At 42.7% G+C, this 16,398-nt stretch overlaps 1 protein-coding gene across 2 annotated transcripts in view; it reads left to right on the top strand.

The window, feature by feature from the left end:
- The window catches only part of vav3a (vav 3 guanine nucleotide exchange factor a), a 107,239-nt gene that overhangs the window by 78,370 nt on the left and 12,471 nt on the right, over positions 1-16,398 (top strand). For both annotated transcript variants that reach the window (XM_030397940.1, XM_030397942.1), the window contains exons 17-25: positions 37-128; positions 2,189-2,211; positions 3,685-3,703; positions 6,586-6,716; positions 9,527-9,592; positions 10,236-10,270; positions 10,472-10,588; positions 13,138-13,225; positions 13,824-13,953. In XM_030397940.1, coding sequence (XP_030253800.1) covers positions 37-128; positions 2,189-2,211; positions 3,685-3,703; positions 6,586-6,716; positions 9,527-9,592; positions 10,236-10,270; positions 10,472-10,588; positions 13,138-13,225; positions 13,824-13,953 — 701 coding nt within the window. The remainder of the gene's footprint in view (positions 1-36; positions 129-2,188; positions 2,212-3,684; positions 3,704-6,585; positions 6,717-9,526; positions 9,593-10,235; positions 10,271-10,471; positions 10,589-13,137; positions 13,226-13,823; positions 13,954-16,398) is intronic.

Genomic DNA, 16,398 nt, shown 5'->3' with positions numbered 1-16,398 from the left:
TCAGTGTAATAACTTTTCCCTTTACTCTGTCTGCAGGGGCATCTTTTACCAGGGCTACCTTTGCTCCAAGTGCGGTTTAGGTGCCCATAAAGAATGCCTTGGCCGCTTTGGCTGCTGTGGAAAAACAGGTAACGCACCGCTGCTGATTAACACACACAAACACGGCCAAAGTCTACCACTTTATTGCACGGCCTCATATCAGTCCAGTCTGCAAGCAAGTCTGGTCTTAACAATGTGTCACTGAACAAAATTCTTTCAAGGGACATATGAAATCTAATTGTACGAACACAATAGCACTTTTCTAGCAGCGTGAGCAGAGTGACAGATGACACACAATGGTGCATGACCCTGGTGCGTGAGTGTCTGATGTGACTAATTACGTGTTGGAGGGAGATTCGTTGCACTGCGATGAAAAGACGCCACGCAGGGACTTTCTGACAAGGATCGCACCGAGCGGAATTGAGGAAACCGGAGAGTTCGGCCCAAATAAATAAAAACTTTCAAAAACGTGCCCTTATTTCCCCCAAAACAAGGTCATCCAAATATTGGATCAGTATTGCAGATATTCGTTCAAACGCTCCCCCGCTTCCCTGGGTGGGTTTGACACTTCAGAGAACCTTAAAGGCAACCGTCACCGTGTATCATTGCACCGATCCCCAAAGCTTAATAGTAGTTTTACTGAGGAGTTTTAAGAAACTCCTGACTTTTTTATTATGCCCCTGTTGTGTATCTGTCACTCAGCTCCCTGTGCAGGAGCGCTGACAGCTCTGAAAGAAACGGAGGGGAAAAAACTTCAGACGCGTGGAATGAAAGGAAGGTCTTCAGAAACCAGCTTAGCATGTCCTCTGCATGCATGTGAGGGTGCGAGAGATGGAGAGCGCGAAGAGGTGGGAAAAAACCGAACACTTTTTTGTTTGTGGGGAAGTTCTTTAAGGTCTTGAAAGTGCACGCTCGTTTTTTTTCTCAGAGCACCAAAACTCTGCACGCTGTTTTTTTAAAGCCAGGCGAGTGCAGCCTGCACCCGTAACACCGCACGTCACACTTGCGTGCGTGTGTGTTCTATTCCCTGTGGCAAGCTGCCAGCTTCTGTTGGACCTGGCATCTGTCACAGCGCTATCAGGTCGCAGAGGCAATAACGCCACTGCCAGGCCCACCTGGGCACACTGTGTACCTGAGTAGATTTGGGCAACACCGGCGGCTGCAGAGCTGGTGAAGACTGGGATGTCGGTTTGCATTCCCATTGTCATTACTCTGCACAGTGCTCACCCTCTGCTGGCACACGAACATGCGGCAGTATTTTCTAGAAGTCTCACATTTCAGGAGCAGGGACGGGGGACATTTTAATTTGTTACTTCCGTGACGTGTACTTTTACCACTCTCACTACCGAACAACACTGAACGTTGTTTACTCTAACGCTCACAGAGCCACCACCGTGTCTGCGTCAACAGATTTTGCCAATGCACCTGCAAGGCTGCACAAACACACAATCATAGTAGAGGGTCATATGCGTGTGTGTGTGTGCTTGTGTGAGTGTGTATGTATGTGTCAGAGATAAGACATTGTTTACCTACATTTGTCTCTGTTATCAGCTCCCTCGACAGATGTTTGCGTAACGGGTCAAAGTTCACTTTGAGGAACAACAGGCCCACTGAGAGAAGTGTGTGTGTGTGCGTGTGTGGTGTGCGTGTGTGTGTGTGTAGGTACTGTAGGTACAGCACATACATTTGCGGCTCTCTTGACAGCCAGCATGTGCGTGAGTGTGGAGGTATGCTTATGCAATCGCTCTGTTTGTACAGGTACAGGAGCGTGAGTGTGTGTGTGTGTACGCCAAAGGTGTGCGCTAGTGTGTGTCTAGGGGGTGTAACCTGTCCCTCAGGGAGCCAATGAAAGAAACTGGTGGAGCAAAAACCTCAGGTCTGCCTCCCCCCCACACACACACACACACACACACACACACACACACACACCACCTCCTTCCCTCTCCACCTCCCCCAGCCTCGTTACCTCCTCTATCCCCGGCTGTCAGGTAGTGGCAGCGCAGCAAAACAAAGCGAACCACGGTCAGACACGAGCGTCCGCCTTCTCCACTAATGAGGGAGTGTTGCCTTGTACCGACGAGTGTGTGCAAGTGTTTGCGTGCACCCGCTAACCCGTCATTCACTATGCCTGTTCTCAAACTTCTTTCAGATCCCGGCTCCGTCAGAACTCAGGTGAGCTGCTGCTGTGCGTGTGTGTGTGTGTGTGTGTGTGTGTGTGTGTCCGCGTTGATGCGTATACCGTCTGTGTCTGCCGCTCACCTCCTCTCCAAAGCTTTGCTGCACTTTGAAGACTGCTCTCTCCTGCAGCTATTTGCCAAGGAGACTCCAATTGACTTAACTCGCCGCAGCCTACCTGACGCGAGGAAAGAAACAAGCTTGTTTTTGCAGATTTTTACCCCGAGTTGTGTCTAGCGTCTAGTGTTTTTTTGTTTTTGTTTTTGCCAAAACCATTGTGTGCTTCGCCGCTGCAGTTCTCACAAGCATCCCAGGGCAGGGAAATTAGACTTAGAACAGTTTACTTAAGGAGAAATGCCAATAACTGAGGCTAAAACTGCACAAAACCATCCCGTCACAGCGGCTGGAGCACGTAGCTGAGGTTGAAACTGTGTCCCTGCGGCCCTTGCGTTGGTTTATGGTGTCGGGCTCTGTATAGTGACTAATGAGACGTGTTCTCTGTGAACTGAAAGGTGCCGAACACAAAGTCGAAATACAAAATCCAAACTTTTTTTTTTAAAGCAGCTGAAACTTGTCCACCAGCTGCTCTGCTGCAGTCCGCACAAAACGAGTGGATTTGTACAGTGTGGTGTAATGTTGTTATTGAAAGTAGAAGTAGCAGTATTAATAGCAGTAATTGTATTGTGTAGGGATGCAGCTAACAGTCATTTTCATCGTTGATTAATCTGTTGGCTATTTTCTCTATTCATTGATTAGTTGTTATAACCCTATTAAATGTCAAAAAAACGTGTGAAAAACACTCCGATTTAATCAGAATTTAAACTTTTTTTCTCTTTCTCAAACCGAATACTTAATTATCAAAATAGCTGGTGACTGATTTACCAGCTGGCAACTAACCAATTAAGTCATTAGAGGTCTACTGTTTTGAGTTGTAAATACTGAATGTCACTGTCAGTTGTCTACATGTTTTAACCGAAATAAACGTCATAATGTGCAAAAGTAGCCTCATTTGTCCTTTAAAATCACACCAGTTTTACTTTTACTCTAACTTCAGATATTTCTGCTGCAGCGGGACACACAGTAGTCTGCCTGCGGTGTCTGTGCATGTGATGTTAATGCAGTGCTGTCCACTTTAGGCCCGCCGCCGCATGAGGTCTGTATAGAAGAGATAGAAGTCTGGGCTGGAATATTAACGGCGTGTGCAGCTGTAGGAGGATGTATTCGTATAGCGTCAGGCCATGCGTCCGAACATACCTCGCTTCTACAGGAATGTAATGTGTAATTGATTCAGTGGGCTATAGGAGAAGAAGAAGAGGATGTAGGTTCCACTTAAATCACGGCAGTGGTTCTTGTGTGCGTGCTAGTGATGGAGAAGTTGATGAAACATTCCTATTTGCGCGAGTTTGTGTGCGTGTGTGTGTCGGCGCTCGCCCGCTTTCGGTGTGTAACTTTCTCTCTCTCTGTTTACAGGGCAAAGATCGAGATCCAGGTGAGAAATTCAGAACACAACACCAGATTTCCTCCCCGGCCTCGCACACATCCTCCTCTCCCTCCAGTGCAGTCTGTTCTCTCCACGCTGGAAGTTGTTTATATGCAGACACACTGCTGCCTCAAAAGACAAATGACCAGAGTTTAGTATTTTGGTAATCCAGGCAACTGTTAAAATGTGCAACTACTCTACATCAGCCCGCTGCGAGTTTCAGCTGACGTCAATTTAAAAAACGTTGCTTTCTCCTCACAAAATTGACTCACCAAGAACTGTGTGTGATTATTCAGATGATTCACACTTGACACAACATTTCATTTAGCTTCACTATATGAAAATGAATTATCTTCAGGCTGCCACACCTTTTCTTTTAGATATGCAACCAGCACTTAATTTTGTATTTATCATTATTGAGTAATCTGATGATTGTATTTCCAAAGTTAAAATGATAGCTAATCGAAAGAAAACGAATCAACCACTATTTTTATAACTGATGAGCAAAAATGTGAACCATTTTCTGGTTCCAGCTTCTTAAATGAAAGGATTTTCTGCTTTATTTTGGTCATTTATGATGCAAACATTTAATAGTCTCAATAGAAAGCAGAGAAAAATGAGAAGTAAATCGTCTCAGTTTGAGAATAAGAAACAGTGACAGTAACAATGAATCGAATGTCAAAATGTTTGCAGTAGATTTTCTGCTGATCGACTAACCTAAAAAGATCAACCAGGAAGTACTGCGATGCTTACTATAGATCATCTTATTAGGTTTTTTATTAAGCTTGGCCACAGGTTTGCATGACCGCTGCCAGCATGGCTTGTTTTTCTTCTGGTGTCAGAGGTTACCTGGCTCAGTCAGAGAGGAAGGTGCGCCTGGTAGCTATTGCAACACCCGAGACCGTATCAATATGTGATTATGACGGCTCATATAGATGGTCAAGTTGATTAAAACCTAAACCAGAGCGGATTGATTGGCAAGCGACAGACGCGTTTACAGTAAAAGCAGTAAATGCTGCCGTTGTGTTTCTGCCTTCCTCCTTCTGTGGCTTCCCGTCTCTCAATCCTTCTGCGACAGACTATGAATAACACACAGCAGCCCCTCGAATTTCGCGTGCGTGTATGTGTGCGCCTACGCCACGCTGAGGCCCCTTTAATCTCTCATAAACCTGGCTTCAACACTCATTTTTTCCACCCTCCATCCATTATGCCGCAGAAAATCATTTCTGACTGAAGACGCATTAAAATCAATAGGCATTTGATTGCCCCGGCCCTCGGCGTTTCATAATATTTCGACGCTGCTCTCTTTGTCTGTTTTCAAAGGTGCACTAACACTTGGCTTGTCCTTGTGAGGATAGGAATGCAATTCATGCCCCCAAGACTCAATTCTCCATGGCCCTGTGTCTTTAGAAGTCCTATTGAGGCGGGCTAGCACATGTCAGGCTGCCTGCCTCAGTGCCTCAGCGCTGGAACAGAGCGTGAAAGAGAAGCAAGGCAGATATAGATGTATTAGCTTTCAATACAGTGTTGTTGACTTCTCTATTATTTGCCTTAAGCTCCAGCCTTTCTTCATGCTCACACTTGAATTCCGTCTTCTCACATTGTGTCGCCGAACAACACTATCGGCGCACAATGCACAGAGAGATATGCACATTTGGTTTCATTGTGTCGGGCATGTGAGATACGAAGTTGGGGTTTGTTTGGCATGGGCGGATGGTTCATAATAGTCATATTATAATTCATTTTCACTGATTTCTCGGTCAATAATGGGATCAGCGATGGCCATTGTGCAGAATCAAAAGGCGCCGGCTGAGGTCATTCATACAAACAAGTTCGGCTTGATTAGAACACACGTCTTGTAGTGGCTGAATACGTCAAATATTGCCAGGGGAGTACTTTTCTTTGATCAGGCCTTCCATTGTACATGTAGCAGTTGTGGGAAAAGGTATGCACAGACGAGCTAGCTAAGAAAAAAATAAAGGGAGTTGATGATTGAGCCAATAAAACCACCAGGAATATTATACTGAAAACAACACAATTATTTTCCTACGTATCTATATGGTCAGTGTGACGGGGGAATCAGTTTTAATCAAAGTTAGGAGTTTGATTGAATCTTCCTCACACGTTCCCCCAGGAGCAACAGCGTCCACACCGAAACACACGTATCTTTTATCTAACGACCAGCCTCGCACTGGACTGCACTGCTGCTTATCTCTGATATGATAATAGGTCCAATTGATTTGCAAGGGCAGCACACCTGTGACGGGGGGTGTGTTTGTGTGCGCACACATGTAAACTCCCTCTCATTAGCACCTATAATGGGGGCTGTGAATAGTTTAGTGGAGCAAAGACGCACCTTTAGAATGGCAAACATTTTGACCCGAGGTCACACAGTACTCGCATTCGCATACACAAAGACGCGTAGACGGACTCATATGGAGCCAGGCTCAAGCAAAAGTAGCCAAATAGGTTTACATTTCTTTTACCTTTGTCCTCTTTCACTCATATTGGTTGATTACAATGTGATTAATAGGGGCTTTAAGTTCAATTAAATTCACTTTTCAAACCTATGGTCCATTAAAAAAAAACAAAAAAAAAAACGAAATCTAAAATAGGCTAGACAATTAGGCACATTATTAAAACATTTACATCATTAATCTCTTTATAATGAGGGAAAATATGGAAAATACCATTTTTCTGTGTGGTGTTACATACAGGTGAATATTGATGAGCCAGATTTGTTTCCGAGTCTTTTTGATGGCAGCCTTTGACACCTTTGTTGCACTCCTCATCTCACACTCTCAGTACACTTCTCATTCAGTCACGTTCAAACTACATGAATCCCCTTTTTTGCAAACAGCAAGCAGAAGCTAACTGTATGTCTCCTGCAGGTCTGCCCAAGATGCTGGTAACCAGGAACTACTTTGGCGTGCCGAGCCCTGCGTCTGGTCCTGCGCTCAGCATCCAGACGGGTGACATCATCGAATTAATCTGCGCTGACATTCACAGCCCCTGGTGGCAGGTCAGAGGTCACACTATCTCTTAATCACAAGAAAAATGGGCGTACTGTATTTAAATGTCTTTATTTCCTGCACTGTCAGTCCATCTAACCCCTATCCTGACCTCATATTCTGTAATAGGCTGAGGATGATTTATCAGTTAGTCAGCTCTGCCTTTTTATTAGAAGGCAGATCTGGTCAGACTGCGTGGTCCATTTTTTACTTAATAGATTTTGCACTAATGTCCTTGCTTTGTGCTAAATATATGTTGCTGTAGACATCATACTGTGAGATGGACATTTTATACAGGTGGCTGTGTCAACGTATCATTCCAGTTGTGTTTGAGGAGCTGCATCTGAAAATAGAATTCTTAGTAACATGTAAACACCCACTGACAATTATGCACGCAGCACAGCATGTCTCATAAGGAAACTCCCACACACTGGAAATGTTTGTTTGCCTTACGAGAGCAATTACTGTTATGTGACAACACATGTGATTTAAAACCTCAGCAGAGGAAGAAAAAAATAAGAGCCGTTTTTTTCCTGTGAATGTCATGCATTGTGTCGTAGCAGTCACTTAGAGAGGCCGAATAAAAGTCATCACATTAATTAAAAGGGAGATTTTACTGGGGGCCTGAACGGGGCATTGTATTGACACACGGCTGTAAGATCAGACATGGAACGAGGAAACAAACAAATCTCACCATAGTTGATACGAAACAGATAAAACAGACACAGAATTCAATTAACCCTGTGTAATAGCTTAACCAGAGGCAGCTACAGCCCCACACTCAGCAAACATTCAATATCCATCACCTTTGCAGCCAGCAGACCGTAATCATTTCTGCGCTGGGGTTGCGTGACAAATAGAATCGATTGCTGTAATTTCATTTCATTCAACAGCAACCATCTGTTTACTCTGTCAATGTTACCAGCTGTAATCATTATCGCACTCTTAGCGAGGATGCGGCAGAGAGCAGGGCACTCCACGAGGGCGTCTGAAATGTCCTGATGTAGCAGGGATGTGACGGCTGATGGCCAGAAACCATCAAAATGGGCTTAGCTGCCAGCGCGCTACCTGTGCCTCAGAGATTACGGCTGCAATTGGAGAACACACCCCTCAAACGCCAGAGTGCAACACATGGGTGGTCTCGGACCCTCAATTAACCCCTGGAATCCTCGGAATATATTTTTCAAATCAAATCAACCCAGTCTGGCTCACACAGCACATGTGTAATGTATTGGTGCTACAGATGCTGGCGTGGTTAACGCTCTGCAAACCAAAACTTTAGACAGAGCACATTAGATTCATTTATCAACAAGGAACTGATGACCGCCTGCCAAATGTGTCTGTGGTTGCTCATGGCGACCGTGGATTACATGTATTAAAAGATCTGAACACTGGACTCAAAGATGGCACCCATTCACTCAAACAAAAAAAATGCAGAACCCAAAAGGTTTTCTAGCCTCTCTGATTGTGCATGCCACTGCATGTGTGACTTATACTGCATTCTGGACAAAGTTCAGACATCATTTTCAATGTCCAACCTCGAGGCGTTTCAGGTGCAGGATGCCAAAAGTAACGCGAAAAACTTGGCTTACTTACTTGGAAACATATCTAAATACTTCATTTGTAGGCCTGATACAAATACTGTCATTTATAAATCATACCCCCTTCCCAATGGGTGCTGCCATTGTTGTGCGACATCAGACAACTGCTCCCTGATAAAGACGTGGTAAAGTGATTTGCCCCGAGTTTTCAAGTCTGATTTTGTGTGGCGTTCCATCATACTATTCTTGGAGTTTGGGAGTTGTTTTGTTCTGTGTTGTCCGGAACGCAGCTTTACTGCTTCTCCTGGTGGCCATATCAATGCTTTCCCGCTCCATCCATAGACTTTGGAATGCAAATAGGTAACAGCTTTCTTGTACAAATGCAAATTAGAAAGTATTTAGAATGTCACAATAAAGAGCAATTCAAGGAGATGGTTAGCCCGAAACATCAGAGATGATTTAGGCTTAGCTCAAGCATAGTAAAAGCTCAGCTTAGACGGTTTTCAAAGTAAGGTCAAAACCAAAAACAGCAATTTACAGGTTGCTCATTCAGACATGAACAGAAGATATACCGGTGTATTGCATTATAATTTGGACATAAAATGGCAGGAAAAGTGATTTTAAGTACCTTTAAAAAGGCAGTATAGCAGCAGTGTATTTTTATTTTCTTTTTTTTTTAAACGGTAAATGCAAAACACAAGGACACAAAAAGCAAACAAACATGTATTTTTCACACAATGTAGAACTGTGTTCATTTAAGAGACTTTATTTTTTATTCACCCCTCTAGATATCAGACCAACCAACAACAACAATCTCATATTGAAGTTAAAGCAACATTTCTGAATGTAAATGCCCAAAAGTCTAAATGTTTTTCATTTCGGAGCCTCACTTTCTTTGCAGCTCCGGAATGCGTGCCTGAGTTATTGTCCCGTATAAATCAAATATTTTGTCAGCGCGCAGAACAAAAACAGCATCATCAACCCACAGCGAATGAGTCAGTGAGAGGAAGATAACCACACTGTGGCCTCCAGAAAACCCCTATTTATATGGACTGAGTCTCTCCGGTGTTGATAAATCAAGGCACTGAGCTTAAAGACTCATCACCACGGGAGGAATAAGGAACTCATCCTCTTTCCTTCTTCCTGCCAGCCATTATTTCAACAATAGTTAACTAGGGCTGTAAATTTACACCACTCTGTGTTGCAAGCTAATTGTTCCTGAATTATGGAGACAGAACCAGCCAGATGTACATAACGCAATTATCTCTCTGTGGTTACAGGGCAAAATCCTGTCGACGAAAGAGGTTGGCTTCTTTCCAAGCGACGCTGTGAAGCCTTGCCCATGTGTAAGTAGCATTTCCTTTCACTCGCCCACTACTTCAGGGCCTGTTGTTGCAGCTCAAATTTGACAACAGGTGTTTACTAACAGCTCAGTGATATGAGGAAGGTTTGGCTAGCGTGGTTTACCTGGCCCTGGAACAAAAACCCAGCCTATGGGGGGGTTTTTTTTATGTGAAGGAACAAGGAACTTGTGTCATGAAATTCACTTTATCAAAAAGAGGCAAAGATATCTAATGAGGAACAAGTTATACTTTGTGCAGACTCAACTGAGAAGGCGGAGAAATGGTGTGCATTATGTTTTGGGTTTTTTTGTTCTCCGTCTGTTGAAATCTCTCCACCGCTGAATTGTCATGTCCCATTCCATAAAATGAAATTCATACACTGCGTCCAGCTGCCTCAGGAAAATGAGCCTCTCCGTAGATAACAAACTGTTATCGTCGTGTCTACACTGTTGTAAAGATAAGAGGAGCATTAAGCTGTTTTATTGGGGTTGTACAGTGTAAAAGCACCTGTTTTATAGACGAGCACAATATCATCTCGAAAACAGAACGGCGGAGCTGCGAAGGGTTTACTGTAGGGTTGCGTCGACATTGGACGAGGGAAGGCTTGGTGAAAATAACAAAACCACATGTTTGCTCTTTGCTCCAGGTCCCGAAGCCCGTCGACTACTCCACTCAACCATGGTATGCTCACAAAACATCTATCTCACTCTGAATGTGTTTAAGCAAAGAAGGTCAAGGTCTTCACACCCAGTACAGATAAATACAGTTATCACACTGATACACAGTGATCGATGGCATTGAGACAGTCAGCAACTTCACGCTGTATTCCATAATGACTTTTAGGTTAGTCAATTCAATGTCTTCCCTGCTGTTGTGTTGTAGGTTTGCGGGGCCAATGGAGAGGCTCCAGGCGGAGGCAGAACTCATCAACAGGGTCGACAGCACCTATCTGGTCCGCCATCGCAGCAGAGAGTACACGGAGTACGCCATCAGTATAAAGTAAGTCTGACGGGTCTATCGAGTCGATCAAGGAATATTATAGGTAGATTCCTCTATATAAAAAAGGTGCAATATGTAGAAAATGAACCAAAAATGTGAAGAAATAACAGTTTTGACATGTCAGAGATGAGGTAATGTGTTGCCGAGATATTGATCGAAGTTAGCATGCTAACCAGCTAGCACCTAGCCAGTACTTTTACTATTGTGCTGCTGTCACTTATGTTATCTAACTTCACTTACATGCAGGACTTTTAATTGTAACAGAGTATTCATACATTGCTGTATTGCTGCTGTCTTGTGCTGGAAGCCGGTCATCAGTGAACTCCCATTTCTAAACTAGTCTTTGCTACTGTTGCTGAGAGCGGCACCGAGATGAGGTCGTTCAAGAATGCGCATAAAGTCCCATCCTTTGGACTGTCGCTGAAAATCTTCACGATGAAAATCCACAGTCCAGCAGCATTAAACAACTCAAATAAATCATCCGCAGTCCTCCATAAGCAACCAGGACCATTTTCATGTAACGTTACAACCCGCTCACATATGGCCAATAAGTAAGTCAGTGATTTGTGTAAATTGCCACAAATTGTTACATGGATCCCCTTGAATGCCTCTTCCACCACTGCTTATTTTCATAATCGTGTCTAACCATCTAAGAGGTTAGTATCTGTGTTTAATAATACATTACTGAGTAAGAGTTATGGGTTTTCTTGGGGCCGGCTCTCAAGAATCATCAGATTCGACCATTACTCCTTAACATGACAGAGCGGCTGCAGACGGAGAGAAAAACTGTCTGCTTGTTTCATCAGATGCCTTCAGCCAGACCACAGTATCGACGAGATGTAACTCCCGGCTGTACTACACAGTTTGACGGGCCGATTTGTAGTTCCCTTTCAAGATGAATGCCTTTTCTTTTGAGGCTGAGACTGCGGTCGACCACAGGGATGTGTGTGAAACTCACCATACCAGATGCTAATCACGGAGCAGGGTCTCCGTTAAGACACATGTAATAGTAATCATCACTGTTTCACCTAAAACCCACAAAAACAATCTGTTATTAGTTCAGCCATTTTAATCTTGGTTAAGCTTGGGGGTGCTACAGAACCTTCAGTTGCGCACGATGAATGGCGTCAGTGCACACGCAGGCAGCGAAAAGAGACCCGTCGTCTCTCGCTGTTAAATCTCTGAGCTGGAACACTTTCCTCCGCGAGGAGCCGGCACGCTTCTCTGTGAGCAACGGAAATGTTCCACTAAAGTTCATTTAACTTGTTTCTGACTCATTTTCCCCCCCCCCTCGCAGAATGGGCCGCTCTCAGTGCCTTCAAGTTCCTTCTGCGCTGAAGTCTTAATTGCTTGTGTGCACACAGACGAGGTGCTCCGAGCAGAGCAGAGAACAACTGCTAGGCTGTTCAAGGTTATTAAAACCTCCCCATGGAAGACAGAAGCAGGGTAAAAAAGAGTAAAGACGTTGTGGGAATGACGACATTTTTAAAAAGTATTACTCGCAAATGGAAAGGCCCTCTGCTTTATTCTGTTATTCAGAGAAAAGCCAGCAGAGGATATTAGATGACTGGGTCCAAATAGCCAAGAGAGTCCAGTTCTGTACAAAGTCAGCTCTGACATTTTAACTTAGAGTATGTCTCAAAAGTCAAAGCAGCTTCCTGATTAGATCTGGTCACACACACAGTAGAGAGTGGCTCTTCAAATTACCAAAAAAAAAAAAGTCTTACATTTTTTAAATTTGAAAAGTCTTTCGGAAAGATTGTGGATTGTTATTTCCACATCATTAGAAGTTGTTTTTTTTAAGCAGCAATTTTGAGATTGGAAACTTTTCTTCGCTGGAATGTGCTACATTTCAATTTGTGGTGGTGGGGGTGTTCCTGGAGAGGAACTTTGAAGTGAAGGAAAAAATGTTTTGCTGCTTTTTTTCCACCGTCAGTGCTGGTAATTGGCGGGGCATCATGCTGCTGTGCTGTTTAAATTCTCTCTCTGCTCGTGTCTGTTTGGGTCGATGCAATTTATAATCGGGTAGGCCACTTTTTTGGATCCGTCCCCTCTCAACAATTCCAGCACGTAGGTTTGACTGAGTTCTCCAAAGGTTCAACTGGGAAGACTTCTATCGAAAGAAGTCGAAGAAAAAAGCACGAGTATGAAGATTAAAGCCACTTGGTGTAGGATTAAATAAACTTCTACGTTTAGTGACCTCTAGTGGTAGTGTCACAGCAGCCCCTCTTCCAAACCAGGAGTATGAGAATAATCACAGATTAAGCAACACTGAGTGATAGACGTCCTAGATTTCTGCACACCCATAACCCTTACTTCTCCAGCCTCAGAGCCCCATTAGCCGCCCTCTTAATGCAAACACAAGGATGTGGGGGGGGGGGGTGCACATTTTCTCCTGACCATCCCATCATTCACGTGTCACAAACCTATGGGACCCTATGCATTACAGCGACGACCGCGCTCTCTGCAAGGGGCCAGGGGCCGGCCACCGATCGATGGCGGTGATCAGAGAGGGAAATTACACTCATAACTTATTCAATGGCCCACAGGTACAACAACGACGTGAAGCACATAAAGATCCTGACCAAGGAGGGCTGCTTCCACATCGCAGAGAACAAGAAGTTCAGGAGCATATTAGTGAGTCTTTTTAGCCCCCTGTTTTTTTTTTGTTTTTTTGTTTTTTTAAACTCCACCACTGCAATTCATAAATAAATCATTGGGGTTCGCTTAATGAAGTGTCAGAACCTGAATTTTATTTTAGCAGTGTGCACAAAAATAGCCATGATTAGAGACGTGTTTATACGGGCCTGAGGGCTTCACATTATAGATAAGTGCGGCACATATTGGGAAAGGTTCACCAAGTTGTTGTTTTTCTGTGTCTCTAATGTGCTAAAAAAACAGGGTTTTGGAGTATAATATTTGAATACTGGTGTGTGTCACTCTAATATTTTCATAGCACATAAATCAGCACATTGTATTGAGTGAGAAAACCAGATTTTCTTTTTTTTTCACATCTCCAACATGTTAAAAACAGTAAGACAGTAAGATTCAGTCTACAAGGATTTTCTTCATTACTTGGCAGACGTCTTAATGATGTTCGCTACATTTGTAGCATTTAGAAAACCGATGAAAAGAATAAAAATAAAACATTGTTAAGGTGTTATTTATCAGTTTTTTTACACATTGATTTTGCAGTGACTACAAATTGTGTGTGTGTGTGTGTGTGTGTGTCCAGGAGCTGATTGAGTACTACAAACACCACTCCCTGAGAGAAGGTTTCAGGAGTATGGACACCACGCTGCAGTTTCCTTACCGGGAACCGGAGAACGCTGCTATGCACCACCTGAACCGGTCGGGCAGCAACAGTGAGTAGAACTGAAGAGTCACCATGATGGAAACAATCCATCACTATAACTCTGAAACACTGTTATACAGCAACGGTTGCAAATTATGTTGCAACTGGACAATGTAAAAAAAATACACTGACAAAGAATTAATGGTATGTGTCTCTAGAATAATAAACTCCTTCTAATTAGAATACTACAACAGCAGATTGTACTGCAGATGATACACAACACTTCAGACTCTTCAGACCTTTATAAGACAGCAAATATCACAGTGGGACAGGACATAAATTACAAATAGGGCAACACTTTATTAAATTATGATTAACGGTGGTTCTTGAACGTCTCCAATTAGTCTTTCTGTTCAGACTTGGGGTCATTAAAGGCACCATGTGGAGTTCTTGATCACTCTTAGCACTCTTTTTTGACGAGCGGATCTCATCTGTAAACATTTAACATCATTTGTTTATTCAGAGAGTAGCTTTAAGCTTTTTGCATCTTGGCTTAGGCTGCAAGTAATGATTATTTTATTATCATCATCCCAATCTCAAAAAAAACTTCTCAAACCTAAGTTGACATCTTCTTATAATTTATTTGTGTGGCCAACAGTCCAAACCCAACTATATTTAAATAATAACAATAATAATAATAACAATAACAATAACAATAATAATAATAATAATAATAATAATAATAATAATAATAATAGAATGTAGAATGTCTGCAGTTAAATATGTAGAAATGATTAGACCTTTCTTATATTTTTTTGTTGAGTCCTGTACTTACATTATCCTAAACCCAGAGGAATACGTTATTTTCTTTAAGGTAAATCTTGTTTCATATGATCACCTTAAACTTTCGACGGAGAATCAGAGACTGAGGAAGGGAGTCAGCGAACGACACTAAACGCAATGTGAATTAAACTTAAACACTGGTTTGACTGAACATTTCTGCCTTGGTCACAACATATGGAGACAACATCTCCCATGATCCCGCACTACTTGTGTCTTTTTGTGTTGCGGCAGAAATTACATACTGTTTGTTTAATCGATGATCCGAATAGTTCATGATTAGGATCAATTCACTTAATTAAACGATCAATTAATTGCACAATCTTTTCAGCTCCGTCTGTGATACTTTAAAGGATAGGCATGTGACAGTCTCGCATGCTGTCAGCGGATCAGCACTTAGCTCAGCTCTTGGTAAAGCAGTCTGTGTGATGTGACACTCTGCTGATCATTCACTCCTTTCATTGCTAATAGTGTTTGTTTCCTGCAACATTCTGCTGTTACTGGAACAGCTGATGCCTCCCACCGCTGCTCCAGCTGCCTCTTCCACTTTCTTACCCATCATCCTCACCGGCTCTCTCACGCTCAGCTGTAATTCACCTGGGAGCGTCTTCACAGCCTTTAAAGAGTTAAAGGGAGCTATTTGCAGTTAAAAAACAGCCCGGTCTCATCTGACGCTAATCGTTGTTGACTGAACCGTCAAACGGTGGCTGGAGAATACGTTAAGCATGTTATTAGATTTGATAAAACTCTCTGAACGTTTGCTGAAGATCAATCGATTTGAGTTTCAGGGAAGGAAGATGTCCTGGTAGAGACTTCAACGAGTTATCCGAAGTCAAGAGAGTATTTAAAATGATTTCATATTCAATTTTCACTTAAAAGTCACAAATAACACAGTAGTCTCTACGATGGACGTCATATCCATATACGATAGTCATTATTACATTATAAGAGACGTAATATTTCTTCAATGGATGTTATAATTCCTTTTACAGTTTGCAGTTTACTTTTAACTGTTAATCGTAATGATGCTTAAAACAATAATTATAAAACATAATATGAAGCTTTAAACTTGTAAAATTACATACATTTCATATTATTGCATTATTAAACCGTCACTTAAAGAGATGTCATAGCCTCTACTAAGATTAATGTAATAGTTCAGTGTTATTAAACCATCAATCAAAAGTCAATTTTATTACACAGGAGTCGGTGTAATGTTTGGGGCTGAAAACAAAGGCAGCACAAGCAAACTTTGTTCTGGTTGATGTTGTGTTGTGCCGTCAAGCAGTTGCCGGGGTGAAGATTCGAGCTGTGTGATATTTTTCACCTGCGTAAGAATCAGCCATTTCTTCTCGTATAAACAAACCTGTCAACACCTCGAGACAAAGCAGCTGTTGTCACACTTTTCGGAGGAGCAAAGCTTAACTGGAATGCAGCACGTTGCTGATTACTTATGCATGCAGCTGCCGTTCCTCCTTAACTGTGTGACTTTGTCATTACACTAACTAACCTGATTCCTCTTGAAATTCAGGTGTCGAGTGAGATTTTTTTTTTTTTTTACCCTTTCTGACTTGGGATTTAACAGATGTGGGGTGTACAACTTTGAACTTTGTTTTTAATGAGGTGATGTTTGAGTTTGAAGTGAAGCAACAGATAAAAGAGAGTGGAGCATTGT

The sequence above is a fragment of the Sparus aurata genome, chromosome 19, assembly GCF_900880675.1.
Source record: "Sparus aurata chromosome 19, fSpaAur1.1, whole genome shotgun sequence".
NCBI lineage: Eukaryota > Metazoa > Chordata > Actinopteri > Spariformes > Sparidae > Sparus > Sparus aurata.
This window is presented reverse-complemented; position numbering and strand designations above follow the sequence as displayed.